The 16,520-nt window shown below is 38.2% G+C and overlaps 2 protein-coding genes across 2 annotated transcripts in view; one reads left to right on the top strand and one right to left on the bottom strand.

Moving 5' to 3' along the window:
* The window catches only part of Cwc27 (CWC27 spliceosome associated cyclophilin), a 195,768-nt gene extending 187,694 nt beyond the window's left edge, over window positions 1-8,074 (top strand). The window contains exon 14 of the mRNA XM_042690943.1: window positions 7,911-8,074. Within this exon, the coding sequence (XP_042546877.1) occupies window positions 7,911-8,073 (163 nt within the window). The 3' untranslated portion in view covers window position 8,074. The remainder of the gene's footprint in view (window positions 1-7,910) is intronic.
* Window positions 2,800-6,633, bottom strand: LOC122117286 (cytochrome c, somatic-like). Its single transcript, XM_042691007.1, has 2 exons — window positions 6,576-6,633; window positions 2,800-3,261 (listed from the first exon to the last, which is right to left on the bottom strand). The coding sequence occupies exons 1-2, from the start codon at window positions 6,631-6,633 to the stop codon at window positions 2,933-2,935; spliced, it is 387 nt and encodes a 128-aa protein (XP_042546941.1). The 3' UTR covers window positions 2,800-2,932.
* Window positions 8,075-16,520: the final 8,446 nt, after the last annotated feature.

Genomic DNA, 16,520 nt, shown 5'->3' with positions numbered 1-16,520 from the left:
CCTACAGCAGCAGGCCCTGAGCCTTCGATTCTGCCCCTGTTGGATTTCCAGCTGAATAGAGCCTTACCTGGCATGCACATTTTAGAAAGAACAAGGAGAAAGTGAGACAGATTCCAGAAAGCAGTTATTTAAGGCAATAAAAGGACACAAATGTATAGAGGAAAAAAAGAACCTTAGGAAGGATGAATAATAGAGGGGTGAATATGATCATAGTGCATTACATACATACATAGAAATACCACAAGGAAACTCCTTGTGTAATTAATATACATTTTAATTAAGTACATAAAAAAGAACACTCACAATGTCAGATTGCTTTGTTTCATTATCACTTGGTTTTTTTCACGTAAGCTTTTTCCCAAACATGTACCCATATTGCTCAAGACATTTTTTGGAACTTCTCAGCCTGGGTGCCATACAACTAATCACTTGCGTCCCTTTATAGCTACAGTTTTAAATTTTTGTGTCGTATATTAAGCACTACCCAATCTCCCTTTCTAGATCTAGTACTGGATTAATTTCCAACTTATTCCTGAAGTTAAATCCGTTTACATAAGATGAAAGTTTGCAGACATTCAAGAAAGCACCTGGTCAACATCTTACCAGCTGTGTGTTTCTCCCCCGTCAGTCTTGGGCTGATAGTCGAGGGAGCAGCTCTGTGGGTGTAGAAACCTGCTGTAGTACAGGAAGTTCCCAGCACTGCAAAAAGAAAGAAATGGGAATGATTCCTACCTACTCTATCAAATTCACAAGGAAAAGCTATTTGCAGTGGTGTGTCGGTGGACACTCTCATTATTGTCTCTTGCTTTGTAGGTGGTTCCAAAATATGCATTTGCCATCTTCTTCTGTCCATTCACTTCAGGAGTGCAGGGCCAGGGTCATATCTTACTTTACATCACTAGTACTTAGCATTGGCTGTACACTTAAAAGTCCTGAAATGTTTGCTGAGTGAATAGAGTTCTAGTACTCAGAAATGAGTAATGTCCTCGGTACTAATTAGTTGGAAAAGTAGATTCAATAATGGCCACTAAGTGTCTTCATGTATGTGAGTTAGTTTATTACTAAGAAGCAACTATTTTACATCTCTGAAAGGGCAAAACCAAGTGATAATGAAACAAAGCAATCTTGACATTGTGAATGTTCTTTTCTTTGTACTTAATTAAAATGTATATTAATTACACAAGGAGTTTCCTTGTGGTATTTCTATGTATGTATGTAATGCACTATGAGCATATTCACCCCTCTATTATTCATCCCTCCTAACGTTCTTAAACTTTAGTTCTGTGATATTTACTTTGCACTTTAAAATAATCAGGAATTGCCAGGTGTCCATGGCTCACACCTCTAATCCTAGCTACTCAGGAGGCTGAGATCTGAGGATCGTGGTTCAAAGCCAGCCCCGGCAGGAATGTCCATGAGACATTTATCTCCAATTAACCACCAGAAAACTGGAAGTGGTAGAGTACTCACCTTGAGCTGAAGAGCTCAGGGACAGCACCCAGGCCCAGAGTTCAAGCCCCATGACCACCAAAATAATAACAATAATAATAATATAATCAGGAATTGTTTTTATTAGTAATGGTGGGACCCCAGCCTAGGACTATCAAATCAATATCTCTCAAGGTAGAAGCCCAGAACTAGTGGTTTTTGAAGCTATTCATATGGTTTTTAACATTCAGCCTTTATTTGATACAAAGGTTCTAGATCTACACGTTGATGTGCTGATTTTTTTTTAATGTCTTCTCATTCACGGTCATGAATGTAGTGCAAGGAGCAACTGTCAGCCTTGCTGGGACATGAGACAATGGAGTTGAGATGTGTCAGGGAGTATTTCATTAAAATAAAGGCAATCCCTGTTCACAAAAGGTGATCAGGTATAGCTTAGCAAACTTAGCCAAGCAGGCTTGGCTAGTACAGAGGAGCTAAAGGCTTCGTTCCCATCACAAATCACTGTGCTGGCTCTGAGCATCCCACTGCAAACAACTAGCAGTCTTTCCCCAGGCAATTATGCAATGGCAAGAATCTGTGAGAGAAACAAAGTAAGTGTTGGTGAGATAGGGAGCAGTTAGGTGTTACAGAGCTTTAAGCATCACAGTGAAGTATTCAGTTCTCTTTTTTTTCATGTAATATTTATCTTTAATTATCTTAAGTCTTATGGCCACATAATTTACAAATTATCTCCTCTACCTGAAACCTTTTCTCTAAGAAGTTGGCAAAAAGCACCACTTTCAATCTCATATACACAGTAGTTCCACAATTTTGTTTCTGAACAGCTGCATAAAGAAAATCCAGAATTATAACTTGGTCTGTCTTAGTAAAGAATTCAAAAATAAAGTCCGTATTCTATCTTATCAGTCACTTTTAAAAGCATCTGTACTTATAGACAACTATAAAATGTGGCAAGTGTTAAATATTCTTTATTTGACATTTATACATAAGCCACACTAAAATGCCTTTCAATAAAGTAAAAGGCAGATCTCAGAGAAAGGGCATTCTAATTAAGTTGGTATAGTCAGTACCAAAAATATAGACACTGTTCCTCATCTTCAGCCATTGCCTTTAACAGGTTAGCTTTGCTTGATTCTAGACAGTAAAGGGATTTCCTCAGTATTTAAAGATACTCTCATAATTCACCATATAGATCTGAATATAAAACCAATCTTTAACAGATTTGGAGATGGTATTATTCCCTAACTTGCTGAAAAATTGAACATTAGTAAGTCCAATCATATGACAGAAAGGGGACAAATGACAGTATTTTTTAAAGATCATATTCACGTAGCCACAAGCCAGTTTTACTTAAATCAGGACTGTCCAAAAGTATTCTGCCAGCCATTCATGATCTGAAATCTGATATTAGAAATCAATTGAATTATGGTACACATTAAAAAGCCATGAGACATTTGTTTAGCAGTAAATAAGGCAGTGGCTATTACTCATCTGTAGCTTTTCTGAGATAAGCTATCAAATCTGCCTGGTCTCCCTTCTTCTTAATGCCAGCGAAGATCATTTTTGTCCCAGGGATGTACTTTTTGGGATTCTCCAAATACTCCATCAGTGTATCCTCTCCCCAGGTGATGCCTTTGTTCTTGCTGGCATCTGTGTAAGTGAATCCAGATGCTTGACCCGTCTTCCGACCAAACAGACTATGAAGATTAGGCCCAGTCTTGTGCTTGCCTCTCTTTTCAACAGTGTGGCACTGGGCACACTTCTGAGCAAAAACCTTCTTGCCTTTCTCAACATCACCATTTTCAGTTCGTTCTCTCCTCGTTATCACAGGAAGGATAACAGCTCCGCACTCTCTTCACTTGTTCTTGACCAAAAGGATGATATAAAAGAAATGTGCAAAAAAGAATACTTCCGAGTATACCGAAGAGTTTGTGGATAGAGAATCAGTACAGATGTAGAACATTTAAAGTACCTACAACAACATATCTTTTCTCTTTTTTAATTAATGTATATTGTCTCAGTATGCTATTCCCACACATGCATATAAATGTACTTTGCGCTAAGTCCCCCAATTACATTTGCTTTTTTTTCCTTCCCCCTTTTTAAACCATTTAAATAGACTTCATTCATCTTTCCCCTCCATTCTTTCACTAGCTCCCACCCCCAAAAAGCCCGCCCTCCTCTCCATTTTATACTTATGTCATTCTGTTACTATTTTTAAGGTCTAGTGTCTGTATGGGAGAAAATCTGATATTTTTTCCTCAATCCTGCTTATAAAATAAACATCAAAATAAATGTTTCTTTTGAAAACAAAAAGATGACTTAGAGTTGGGAAGGATCTTTTACAAAATTATTTTTATTTTATTTTTATTGTAAAGGTGATGTACAGAGGGGTTACAATTACATATGTAAGGTTGAACTTGTTACCCCCTCTCTCATTTTTCTCCTGCTTTCCTACTCCACAAATCCCCACCCCAAAGTTGTACAGATCATTTCCAGCATACTGTCTTGTGCATATCTCTGTTGCATTGGTTGCCTTTTATCTCTCCATTCTGTTGTTCCCCTCCCCTTCCATTTATATCATATCATCTTAAATAATCTAAATGTATTTCAACTTTAGAACTCTATGTTGTGATACTTCCTATAAGTTTGAGAATCATTCCTTAGGGATACTAAGTACTATCTATATCTTAATCTAGTTCATAATTGTGTGGAAACCTTAAAAACTAGGTATACAAGGAATTATCACTTATGTTTTAATTTTTCACAATTCCATTTTAAAAATTCCTAACACAACCTCTGTACATATAAGCTTCTATATTTCTGTACTTCACAAAAATCAGTGTTCTTATTTGAGAATCTGAGCCTGTGTGAAAATTTGTATTATTCACAAGCAGATTTTTGTCTTTGCTTTCAAGCGGTCATGTTCTGAAACGTTCGTGTTACTGATTGGTGCATAATTAATTCCAAAAGAATTCATTGCTCTTCTTTGGCCAGTTCTTTGCCCAGCCAAAGAGTGGCTTTGCAGTTTCTAGGCCATAGGAGAAGGTAAACTCCCAACCCTCGTGTACTTGAGTAAGTCTGTGCTCCCGTCTACATGAATATCCTCGCTGGAGTCTATGACGCACGGGTATGCTTGCAGTTTGTACAGTCTGTGATTTATGGAGGCACATAGGTCAGGAGTTTATTATGCTGAAAATCATAATAACTATTTTGTTTTCCTTTTGAAAATGAAGTGACCGAAGCCTGTTGAAAGATAAATGGGTGAAGCATTTTTGATTATGCTTTTATTTCTCTTAAAGATTAAATATTATTGCAGAATAACCAGCCATCCTAAGTATTATGGCATTAAATCTAAAGTAGTTTGTAAGCTGATAGCCCCTTCTTTCCTCTGGGTTTAGGTTTGTTATTAATCAAAATGTTGGACTTGTTTAGTGCAGTGGTGTATGAAACAAACAGTTGAAACAGGCAGCTCCTTTAATTTATGGCTTTCTATTTTTTCACATTTGTAAGAAAATCTGTTTCTCCTTGTCGACTTTGTGCTGCTGTTCACGTGTCTAGATTTTATTTCCTACACCAGAGCCAAGACTTGCAAGATTATCTCGTGGCATAAAAAGAGGAAGGTGTCCTTTTGTGATTTTAAATTGACAAAGTCTGGTAAAATCATTTTTGAAATGTGGACCATTTCTACCTGAAATTGATACTACAAAAAAAAAAAAAAACACCCTGTATTTTGGGATAAAGAATGGATCATTTTTAAAATAGAATGACGTATATGTGGAAATGTGTTAATAACTTAGTTGGATGGGAAGAAAATATCCATAAAATTGTTCTAAAGGGTAGCATGTGATTCCAGCTACTTCTTCCTGTTGAGTTAGGTATCAACCTTACCACTAAGTATGTGGCAAGCTACTAAGACCTTGTTGGAATGCAGTGTAGGGGCTGAGTCCTGATATGTGGCAAAGAACCCTTAAATGAACAGTCTTGACATTCTTCTTGTCATTGTTTTTTTTTTTTTCTGCTTATGTGGTGCTGAGGAATCGAACCAAGGGCCTCATGCATGCAAGGCAAGCGCTCTACCACTGAGCCACCTTCAATAATATACCTAGAATTTCTAGAATGCGCTTTATGGGGAACACTGTATAGATTATAAGAAATATTGAAGAACAGACCAACATTCTGTGTGTATCCACATGTGGGCACACATGCACATACACGCACCGATCTTTAGGACTGGAAGTCAAGGCCTGACTACTGCCTCTTTTTCTTCCAAAGCTGGTACTTTACTACTTGAGCCACACCACCAATTCCAACTTGTAATGATTACTTGGATATAAAAGTCTGTGGACTTTCCTGCCCAGGCTCGCTTTGTGAGCCTCTAGCAGCCAGAAAAACCAACTTTCGATGAAAAATTAAAACACTAACTGGATTATTCAAATCATAATGAGCAATGTTATTAGGCTAGCTCTCACCAAGCAAAGCAGTTGCAAATCTTATGTAAAGTCCTTAGAAGCACAAGCATTCAAAAGTGATTGTTGCTGATTGGCTGGCTTTCAGAAGCACTTCACTGGGTGAGTCTGCCACTTGGTTAGCCAACTTCCAAAAACGTGTGGCTCTTGCTGGTTAGTTGGCTTTCAGCAATATATGTTCTGAGGTGGTATCACTGATCATTTAAACCTAAGTGAGTCTTCATTAATTGGCTCAGTCTAGTAGATGTTTCCTGCTGATTCCATTGGTTACTTGTTACTATGACTATAGATCATTCAACCTTTTTTTGGAGTTAGAAATTACTTACTTTGCGAGGCTAATTCTTAAAACACTAGAAAATTGAAATCACAAGAAAATCAGACTCTGGAATCCATCTGTATGTGCAGTGGCTACATGATGCATTTTCTAAGGGTTTACTAAAGCAACTATAGCATAAAAAGTCAGCAGTCACATATCACATGGGTCTCTACTGAGATTTTATGCAACCTGATACAAATAGCATATTATTAATTAAAAAGAACAGTAATATGAATATGATTTGCATCATTTGTGAATTCAAGTAGATTCTAGGTCATCTATCGCTGGTACTCATGAGCTTTCTCAGTGAAATAGAAGAGGTAGAGAGCACTTCCACTTACCCTGAGGAGTGGCAGCTACAATGCTCAGAAATGGCAAGTCTTTCTCTCCCAAGAGCATTAGGATTCTTCAAAATCTGAATATATTGACAGTTTTCCCCTCAAATAAATGTCACTCCTTGTTTTAGCTATTGAGGGGAAAGCAAAGAGTGAGTGTTCTCTACTAGGACTTACTGCCAGATCTCTGCTTATATATAGATACAGGGCAAAAGAAATTAATAGCCTATTTAAGTTTCATCTGAAAGTTGCAGTGGTATATACAGAGTATTTAGTCCTATAAGCAGTTTAGCTCTATCTGCTGTGATGAAGAAAAGAATGAATAAGACACCTTAATTTTTTGATTTAACTAAGTGGTAGAGAAACCTTAACAATATTGTTTTGTTGTATAAAACTGAATTTTTCTCCTTCCAAATTTATCCAGTCACCTTGAAGTCTGATCTTTTTGACTCCTCTGTTTATTCCTCACACCTCTTAATGGGGGCTCAGTTAATCACTTACACATTCCCTGATGCCAAGGACAGACAGCTTATGACCACTTTAGATTCAAGCACATGTTGATACCTTAAGACTAGTAAGTGTTCGCTGGAATAGGAACACAGGATGGTTAGATTTATAGTAATCAACAGTATGAGGAGAAAATCAGTCCATGCCGTGGAGTTAAGCCAAAACTTTACTTTCCTTTTATATGAAAACAAATTAAATCCAGCAACTGTCCAGAAAAGTTTGGTGACACCATTTCAATATTACTTTCATTTTTTTAACTCTCACTATAATATACATTATAAATATACATATAAGTGTCTGTATATATACACACAACAAATAAATTTGTGGCACTGGGGATCATGGTAGGCAAGTGCTCTACCACTGAGCACCATCCCAAACCTGACTATTTTGAGTTTTCTTCGTGTAATCCTTGCTTTTGACCCATTGAGCTACTTAAAACATAAACCATCAGATAGGTGTGGTTTATTGTCTGGCGTTTTGTCCTTTAACCTGGTGAGGAGAATTTACTCTTTGAGCACAGTTTGAGGAGCGCTTGAACTCTCATCCCCTCCCACCAGGAAGGAACCTCAAGTGAAGGCAAGACAGAGATTTCACTACTAGAAATACAACCAATCAGAACAAGCCCCAGGCACGTTTTTTAAAAAACTACAGTGTTTTCTGAGAGGTTGATTTCCGTGTGGGACAAGACCCATAAGCAGCAACTCCATCGTGGTGTTTGGTGTTCGGTGTTCCATACCATTATGGCTCATTTTGCCAATGACAGTGGGATATGAAATTTCTATGTTCAGTGCTCATGCAAAGATCACTGAAGCATTTCTCTTCCATCCTTAGGATGTCACATGTACTCCAGTTTGAGGATAAAAGCAGAAAAGTTAAAGATGCAAGCATGCAAGATTCAGATACATTTGAAATCTATGATCCTCGGAATCCAGTGAATAAAAGAAGAAGGGAAGAAAGCAAGAAGTTAATGAGAGAGAAAAAAGAAAGAAGATAAAGAGAGATTATCGATAACCAGAACATGCTAGAATATGCCAGCAATAAATGGCCTTCCAATGGCCATTGTTCCCCACAGCATCACATCACGTAGGGGTGTGAAAAGTAGTTTTGAACCTGTTGTCTGGTTATAAAAGACAATTACTATGTTTTTTAAGTTCTGGAATGATGTAAGCAAATGCCTTTGGTTACTGGTTCATGCTTTTTTCCTAACTAACCTTTTATAGTGCTAAATCTGAAATAAAATCTGTTTCCTTCAGCTTATATGTTAAGCATTTGCAGATTGCACAAGCCTGATTGTGCTCATTTTTCTTGAAATATGTGAGGCTTCTTTTTCAAGATTTTTTTATAAGAATTTCTTGCAGAGAGACTATTTAAGGGAAATCTCTCTAACACTAACTTTGGGATATAATTAAAAAAGTATCAAATAAAAATACAAGTATTGATGGTTTTATTGTGCATCTAAATATGTAAAAATAACCAAACTAGTAATACTTCATAGCCTCATGCTTTAAGTTATAAGGAAATCTCAGTAAATGTTCACCCTTCCTCTAGGCAGTGCCTGCACTTTATGGATACCTTCAGGATGCTTTGCCTCTGTACTTACTGTGAGCCAGGTCCACTACACACCACAGCCTGATGCTGGACACCTGTCATTCCACCCTCCTCTGCACAGCGACTGTAGGAGCTCATACTTAGGTCTCGTGCTGCCAGTGGAACTTGTTAGGAATTTAACCTTTGATGTCAATCGTTCACACTGAGTATTTATATTATTTATATTATTTTTAGTCAGCCTTTTCTAGACTCTAAATGCTAAAATTATACCACAAGACTAATTTTAGTCACCTAATAAAATTTCATCAGCCACTTTTTGAATAGTGCCTGTCTTTCAACATTTAATCTTAAAACATAATAACCCAATAGACTTTTCTCTATATTCTCAAAATATAACAGCAACAATACTACTGCAGAGGTAGTACTTAGAGACCTATGAGAAATGCACACGCACAGTCAAGGAGGAAAAGCTTCCCTAACAGAAGAACATTCTCTTTTTTTTTCTTTTTTTTTTGTCGGGGATGGGGCTTGAACTCTGGGCCTGGGCGCTGTCCCTGAGTTCTTCAGCTCAAGGCTAGCGCTCTGCCACTTGAGCCATAGCGCTACTTCTGGCTTTTTCTGCTTACGTGGTGCTGAGGAATCAAACCCAGGGCCTCATGCATGCAAAGCAAAGCACTCTACCACTGAGCCACTTTCCCAGTCCCAGAAGAACATTCTTTGGTCAAGGGTATATGAGTGGCTATACTCCCCTGCTAAAGCTTCTTACATTCTCAAATATGTGTGTATATTCACTAATCCAAAATTCTTAATCCTAGGTTTATAAAGAAATTTCACAGTGTTCAAGGAGACGTTGATAACATGCATACACTGAAGCATCATTAAGAGGATGGATAAATAGTTACTGTATATCCATAGAATAAAATGCAAAGGTAAGTATCAATACACAGAATATAGCTCGGTAGTAGAGCATTTACTTTGCATATCCCAGGCCCTGAATTTGAGCCTCAGCATTTTGTGAATAAATAACAAAACTATACGTAATCTGTCTCTAAAAATGTGAAAAATGGAAATAAGCTATCTAAAACTTTAAAACGTAATGCATTTAAATATTGTTTATGGGTATATACATATATAACAGAAGTATGGTAAAATAGAAAATCTGTGGTCCCCTCTGAGAAGGAGAAAGGAGTGTCCAGGAGGCTTCATGTGGGCTTAAGCTAGATGATCAGTGCTTAAGTCCTATTCTTCATACATTTTTGAATGTCAAGTATTTCATAATTTGTTTATGTCCTTATCTAGAAAACCAGAGGTGAGAAGACAGAAAGGGTTGTCCATATTAACAGGAACATTTTTTTTTGCTTCAGGAAAAAGTAAGCTTCAAAGAGGAGAGGGAGATGATAGAAATATGCTGGGGAAATGTCAACCAACTCCAATGCACATTAATCAGACTCGGAGCCACCCAACAAGCACTTGGAAGTGTGCCCTATCTTCCCCTTAACACAAAGGCCGTATTATCAGTTTTGCTTCAGCTATTCACAAGTGGCAACTTTGATTTCTAAACACATTCTTTACTGGTCATTAAAAAAAAAATGGCTGCTCAGGCTATGTGAATGTGCCATGTTTCCCTGACATTCCTCCTCAAATGTGACCAGTTTACCAACACAGTATTAACACAAGAACAGAGGGTCCCACACACCTTCTTGGCACATGTCACAATAATAATCTCAGTTTTAAAAGATAATTGAAGCCAGGCACCGGTAACTCACCTGGAATTGAAGCTACGCAGGAGGCTGAGATCCAGAGAATTGTGATTCAAAGTCAGCCCAGGAAGAAAAGTCCAAGAGATTCTATGTCCAAAGTAATCAGCAAAAGCTAAACTGGAAGTGTGGCTCAAGCCATAGAACATCAATCAGCCAAGCAAGCTGAGCAAATGCAAGGTCCTCAATTCAGACTTAAGTACTTGCAAAAAAAAATAATAATTTGATATGATATAAATCTCAGTCTGATTAAGTGTTCTTCATCCTGCTTCATCTGCAAGGAAAGTCCCACAGATATTAGAATGAAAATTCACTGTGATTTAACTGAATAATAACTATTTTGGCAAATATACAGACATAATTAAATTCTGTTGAATATTCTATTAAATGTACTCATAATAAAGCCTTTGGACATAGAAACATGTTTGAGGCACATGAATGACTAGCAACAAGATTAAAATGAGATATAAATTAAAATACCAGACACAAAATAGCAAAAATCAAGTAAAAACTTTTAGATTTCATAAATTTTATATTTGGTCTTTTTTTTTGCGTCTTGCTCAAGGACATTATTCTGAGATAACAATGTCGTTATTCTTGTTCACTATTCTTTTCCAAAATTTTTATTTTATTGTAAAGATGCGATACAGAGGAGTTATAGTTACATGAGTAAGGTAATAAGTACATTTTTTTCTGAGCATTGTTACCCCTTCCCTTGTTGTTCCCCCACTATCCCTTTCCTCTCCCACCTCCCTCACTCCCCACCCCCACCCTGGAAGTTGTAAAGTTCATTTCTAATATACTGTCTTGTGAGTATCATTGTTGCAGTGGGTCATCCTGTGTCCTTATTACCAATCACAAGACTGGAGCCCAGATAAAAACAACTAACAACTGGCAGCTTTTGTTCTGTGTGTGTGTGTGTGTGTGTGTGTGTGTGTGTGTGTGTGTGTGTGTGTGTGTGTGTGTCTGGAGTTTGAACTCATGATCTCATGCTTGGTAGGCAGATGAATCCACAACCCCGTGATTAAGATGGAATCTGGCAAAGTTTTGTTTTTTTTTTTTTTTTACTTTTTGTCCTTCTTTTCTTCCCCTATGTCTTCCCTCCCCAACCCTGCCGCTTCCTGGGGGGGCCGGCAGGGGTTGGCCTTGATCTGTAATCACCCAATCTCCACCTCTCAAGTAGATAGGATTACTGGATTAAGCCACCATTGAGACTCACTGGTTGAAGCTGTTGGCAAAATGAAAACTAAAATTAAGTGTGGACTTTTTCCTTTCTTGAAGGGTAATTTAGGGAAATGTGGCTGTCTCTAAAATTTAATAGTACAATATAAAATTCCACATTGCCACATCCCCTCCATTCTCTGCATCCTCTGAGACCACACAGCCAATGAATGTGCTGCATCTAAAATTGCAGAGGACACCATAAAGCAAGGTCATTAGCCAGTGTGAGATGAGCGTTTTGCTGCCGTTGTTTTTAGAACGTATTCAGTGAGCCACAGTGGGTGTCCTTATCAAACTGTCACAGCCCAGTTTCTTGATAAGATCTGACGTGTGAGGTACATAAACCTGTTGGGTGCTGTCATCGTGGCCTATATAGAAAAGGTTAGATAAATGCAGAATATTGCCTAAACATGCTGTCTAATCTTAGTGATAGCCAGAAAGGCAATGAAGGTGTGAAGTGAGTTACCATTGAGGGTCCTATCAGTATGAGCAATTTGTATGGACGGGGTGTAGAGAAGTTGAGGGGTTACATTCTTCAACACTGCCATTGACAGAACAAGAGTTGTGACTCCTCCAGTAACTCCAAACACTTTATCAGGTGGCACCACTTCCACTTACTAGAAAGCAGGAGTCTTTCCAAGTACATGTTATATCCTTTCTTCTTTTAGCTTTTAATGAAGAGAAGTGATAAGGGATCCCTATTGTAGAGAAATCCTTCCTAATAAGGACTTGGTAACATTTGAATTCTGGGGGAAAAATAGTAAATTTCAGGATCTTATTAGGGTGTTAGCGTTCTATGTTCATAGAAAAAAATAGTCTTTAATTCTCAAAAATAACCCCTCACCACAGCCACAGGTCACAACTTTGTCAGGGAGGAGCCAAGAGTTTCACCCACCCATGTGAAAAGATGTTTTATGTGGTATGATGGTAACCTAGATCCCTAAAAGGGAAGGGGAGAGGAGGGAAGGAGAAAGGAAGGGGAAGTAAGGGAATAGAAGGGTTAAGGGGATGGAAGGGAAGGACAAAGAATGAAAGGGAGGTTTTAATTTGTAGCCTTCTAGCTATCATGACATAAGTACCATCACTTTAGCTAACTTTAATACAACGAAGATACCTCCAGTATACAACTAGTTCTTCCATTTGATTTCACTTAACTAAAAACTTACAATGAAATTAAAGAATTCACACAAAATTGTGAGCTTTTTGTCAGGGTCATGATCTTCATGCATATTTCTATTTTGTGTGATTACTTCAAAATTTGGTCAAAATTGGTTTGGGTCTTTAGATACTCTGTTGATAAAGTTTTCCAAAACCACCTGTCTCATATTTATTTTTATCATTATTTTCTGACCTAGCTAATCCTTTGTCCAATTCAAAAAGCAATGAAATTCTACAGAAAAAGGAAGATAAATATAATTATTATTTTAAGTTATTCCCTGTAAATGATAATATACAAATCTATCAATTAACTTTTTTTTACTGTTTTTTATTGTAAAAATAGTGTACAGAGGGGTTACAGTTACATGAGTAGGGTAATGAGTACATTTCCTATAGAGCGTTGTTACCTCCTCCTTTGTTCTTCCCCTGCCATCCCTTCCTTCCCCCACTCCCCTTTTACCCCCCAAGTTGTAAATTTTATTTCCTACATAGTGTCTTGTACATCTCATTGTTACAATGGGTCATCCTGTATCCTGTTTCAGCATTTTGTTATTTCCCTTCCCCTCCCCTAATTAGAAAAATGTATATACAAGATGCAGGGCACCGACATCAAACACAGTGAAAAAACAGGGGTTATAAACCAGTGGGGGAACAAAAAAATCACACAGTACATTTTAGATACATTAAAAACAATAGCAAAAAAGAAAAAAAAACAAGTTGTGTCCCTATCTTGGGGTTCATTTCACTTAACATCATATGTACATAAAAAACAATATTTTCAAGTTAGAGAGTGAGAAATCCTACCTGAAGAGAGAGAAAAAGCACCCTTGCTTCCAAACAAAATGCAGACAAGAGTCTGGTCTCTCTTCCACATCTGCTGGAAATTATTTCCTTAAGATTAGGTCATGGTATTAATTCATGTTACTTAATCAGCAAAAACATCTTCTGGAGGCTTTACTCACAGCACCAGTCAAAAAGAAGGCGTTACTGGTCTTTTGCAAGTATTATTTTCTTATTCTCATGAAGCCAAAAGTAACAGTCATGGCTAATGTACTGACACCTTTAAATGATCAGGATAATACTTGATAATCAGGATAATTTCAAAAGCAGGAAACACGATAGTGATTTTTTTCATTTATTTTTCTGAACTTGGTTGAAGATTTCTGATGATATTCAGATACTTTAATAACTATATTTTGAATAAGGGACACCACAGATAGGAAATAAGTAACTAGAGTATATGCTTTATGCTTTAGTTTTCAACAATTACAGTAAACTTACAATTTATGGGTTTCCTTCTCCCTTTTGTGTGGTATATACAAATTCTTTAATTTGCAATTGGAGGGACATCTTTTTAGGGTAAAAGGACCATTCTATCTCTGTTGGAAAATTTTAATGTTATATTACTGGTGGAAATGAATGAATTGATTGAGAATGGGTCCTATCTCACAGGCAATCAGAGAATTCAGCAAGAGATGTTTTAATGTGTAAAAAAAAAAAGCAAAATTTAGGAAAGTGACCTAGCACATCATGTGAAGGCTAGGTACATTTCAGAGGCAAATATGTCTGCCAAACCTAATATATCCCGAAGGAACTCCTATCTCTACGTCCTACGTTTTTACTAAACTTTCATTCACAGTTTTCCTGTCTCAGTTATTGGCAAGGTTTCATTCCAGTTGCCAGGATTCCTATCCTTACCATCTACATTCAGTTTGCTGCAATGTTTTCTTAGTTCTACCTTCAAAATAGATTCAGAGCTGGGCCCTGGTAGCTCATGTGTGTAATCTTAGCTACTCAGGAGGCTGAGATCTAAGGATTGTTGTCCAAAGCCAGCCCAGGCAGGAACATCCGTGAGTCTCTTACCTCCAATTAGCCACCAGAAAACCAAAAGTGGAGCTGTGGCTCTAAGTGGTAGAGCACTTACCCTTAAGCAGAGAAGCTCGGGGACAGCTCCCAGGCCCTGAGTTCAAGCTCTACCACCGACCAAAAGCAAAAAAGATTCAGAATCTTACCACTACTTGCCTCTTCCAGTGCTGCAGTACCTTCATCAAGGAGACTATCAACTTCCATGTGGATTACTAGACAATTCCACAACTAGTGTCCTTACTTTCCCCTTTGTTTTCCTATGAATTATGATTAACATGGGGGGGGGCAATAAAACTTTTAAAATACAAGTCACATTGCTTTACTGTTGGAACCTCATTTAATTCATAATAAAGGCCCAAGTCCTTACAGAGGTACATGAGGTTCCACGTCATTGTCCTACCTGCCCCTCAGTCTTTGATTTGCTTTCATACTACTCTCCCCATGCAGCAGCATCCACATTATCCTTCCTACTGTTCATCAAACAAGACTTGATATTCCATCACAGGGCTTTTGCACTGGCTGTTGCAGCTACCTAGAATATGCTTTCCCAGGCTGGGAATGTGGCTTAGTGGCAGAGCACTTCCCTCGCATGCATGAAGCCCTGGGTTCCATTCCTCAGTACCACATAAACAGAAAAAAGCTGGACATGGTGCTGTGGCAGAGCACTGGCCTTGAGCACAGAGAGGCTCAGGGACAGAGCCCAAGCCCTGAGTTCAAGCCCCAGGACCAGCATGGGCAACTCCAAGCCTTTGCATAAGCGACACCTCCTTAATGAAGCCCACAGTCTCCACTGTACTTCACTGCAATCTCCCTGCCCCCATGCTCAGCCTTGCATCTGCCATTGCAACTGTAGTCAACAGTACCATTAACTCCTAAGCACTTTGCTGACTAACCTACCTACTTCTTACTAACTGTCCCGCCCTACGAAGTGAGAACTCTTGTCCATTTACAGATAAAGAAACCAAATCTTAGAAAGGCAGTTATTAGCTCCCACCTCACCAGAACTCACCTCATGAAATCAAGCATTTTTCCAAAGTTCTCCACAATTGTCTCAGAGCCTAGAGCCATTCCTAAGAAATAATAAACACATGCATGAATGGACCAGCATATGCCCAAAAATCCTTGAGGACCCAAAATAGGTTATTACATATTTTATAACTTAATATCCCCATCATTTCATAAAGATGTGTTTATGCTAAAAAATGGTGGAAGCGTACAACCTGACCTTAGGGACAGCTCTAACAATTGGATAAATGACACTGTAGGAAAACTACCACCACATTGCCCTTTTCTCATTTTCTTTTTTTTTTTTTTTTTTTTTTTTTTTTTTTTTTTTGGGTCCGGTAGTGGGGCCTGAACTCTGGGCCTGGGCGCTGTCCCTCAGCTCTTCAGCTCAAGGCTAGCGCTCTACCACTTGAGCCACAGCGCCACTTCCGGCTTTTTTCTTTTTGCTTATGTGGTGCTGAGGAATCGAACCCAGGGCCTCGAGCATGCAAGGCAAGCGCTCTACCACTGAGCCACCTTCCCAGCCCTTCTCATTTTCATATAAGGCACTTTGTCATAGATGAAGAAGAATCCACAAATCAATTTGGAGTAGCCTCTAGTCTACACACACACACACACACACACATTCACTTACATGCCCACTATATAACTTCCTTCAGCAGGAGCTCTTTCTAACAAGAAATATTCTAATTCCTGACTCCAGAAAGAACAGAAGGCTAGCAGGTAGTATAAGAAAGGTCAGGTGGAAGAAGTGGAGTTGTGGCTCACATGGTAGAGCACTAGAGTTGAGCAAAAAACTGAGGGACAGTGTCCAGGCCCTGAGTTCAAGCCCTAGGGACCAATACAAAAGAAAAAGAAAGAGGAGAGAGAGAGAGAGAGAGGAGAA

Source organism: Dipodomys spectabilis, unplaced genomic scaffold, assembly GCF_019054845.1.
Source record: "Dipodomys spectabilis isolate Male_0828 unplaced genomic scaffold, ASM1905484v1 ptg000140l, whole genome shotgun sequence".
Lineage (NCBI taxonomy): Eukaryota > Metazoa > Chordata > Mammalia > Rodentia > Heteromyidae > Dipodomys > Dipodomys spectabilis.
Note: the sequence above shows the minus strand (reverse complement) of the source record. Positions and strands in the feature narration are given on the sequence as shown.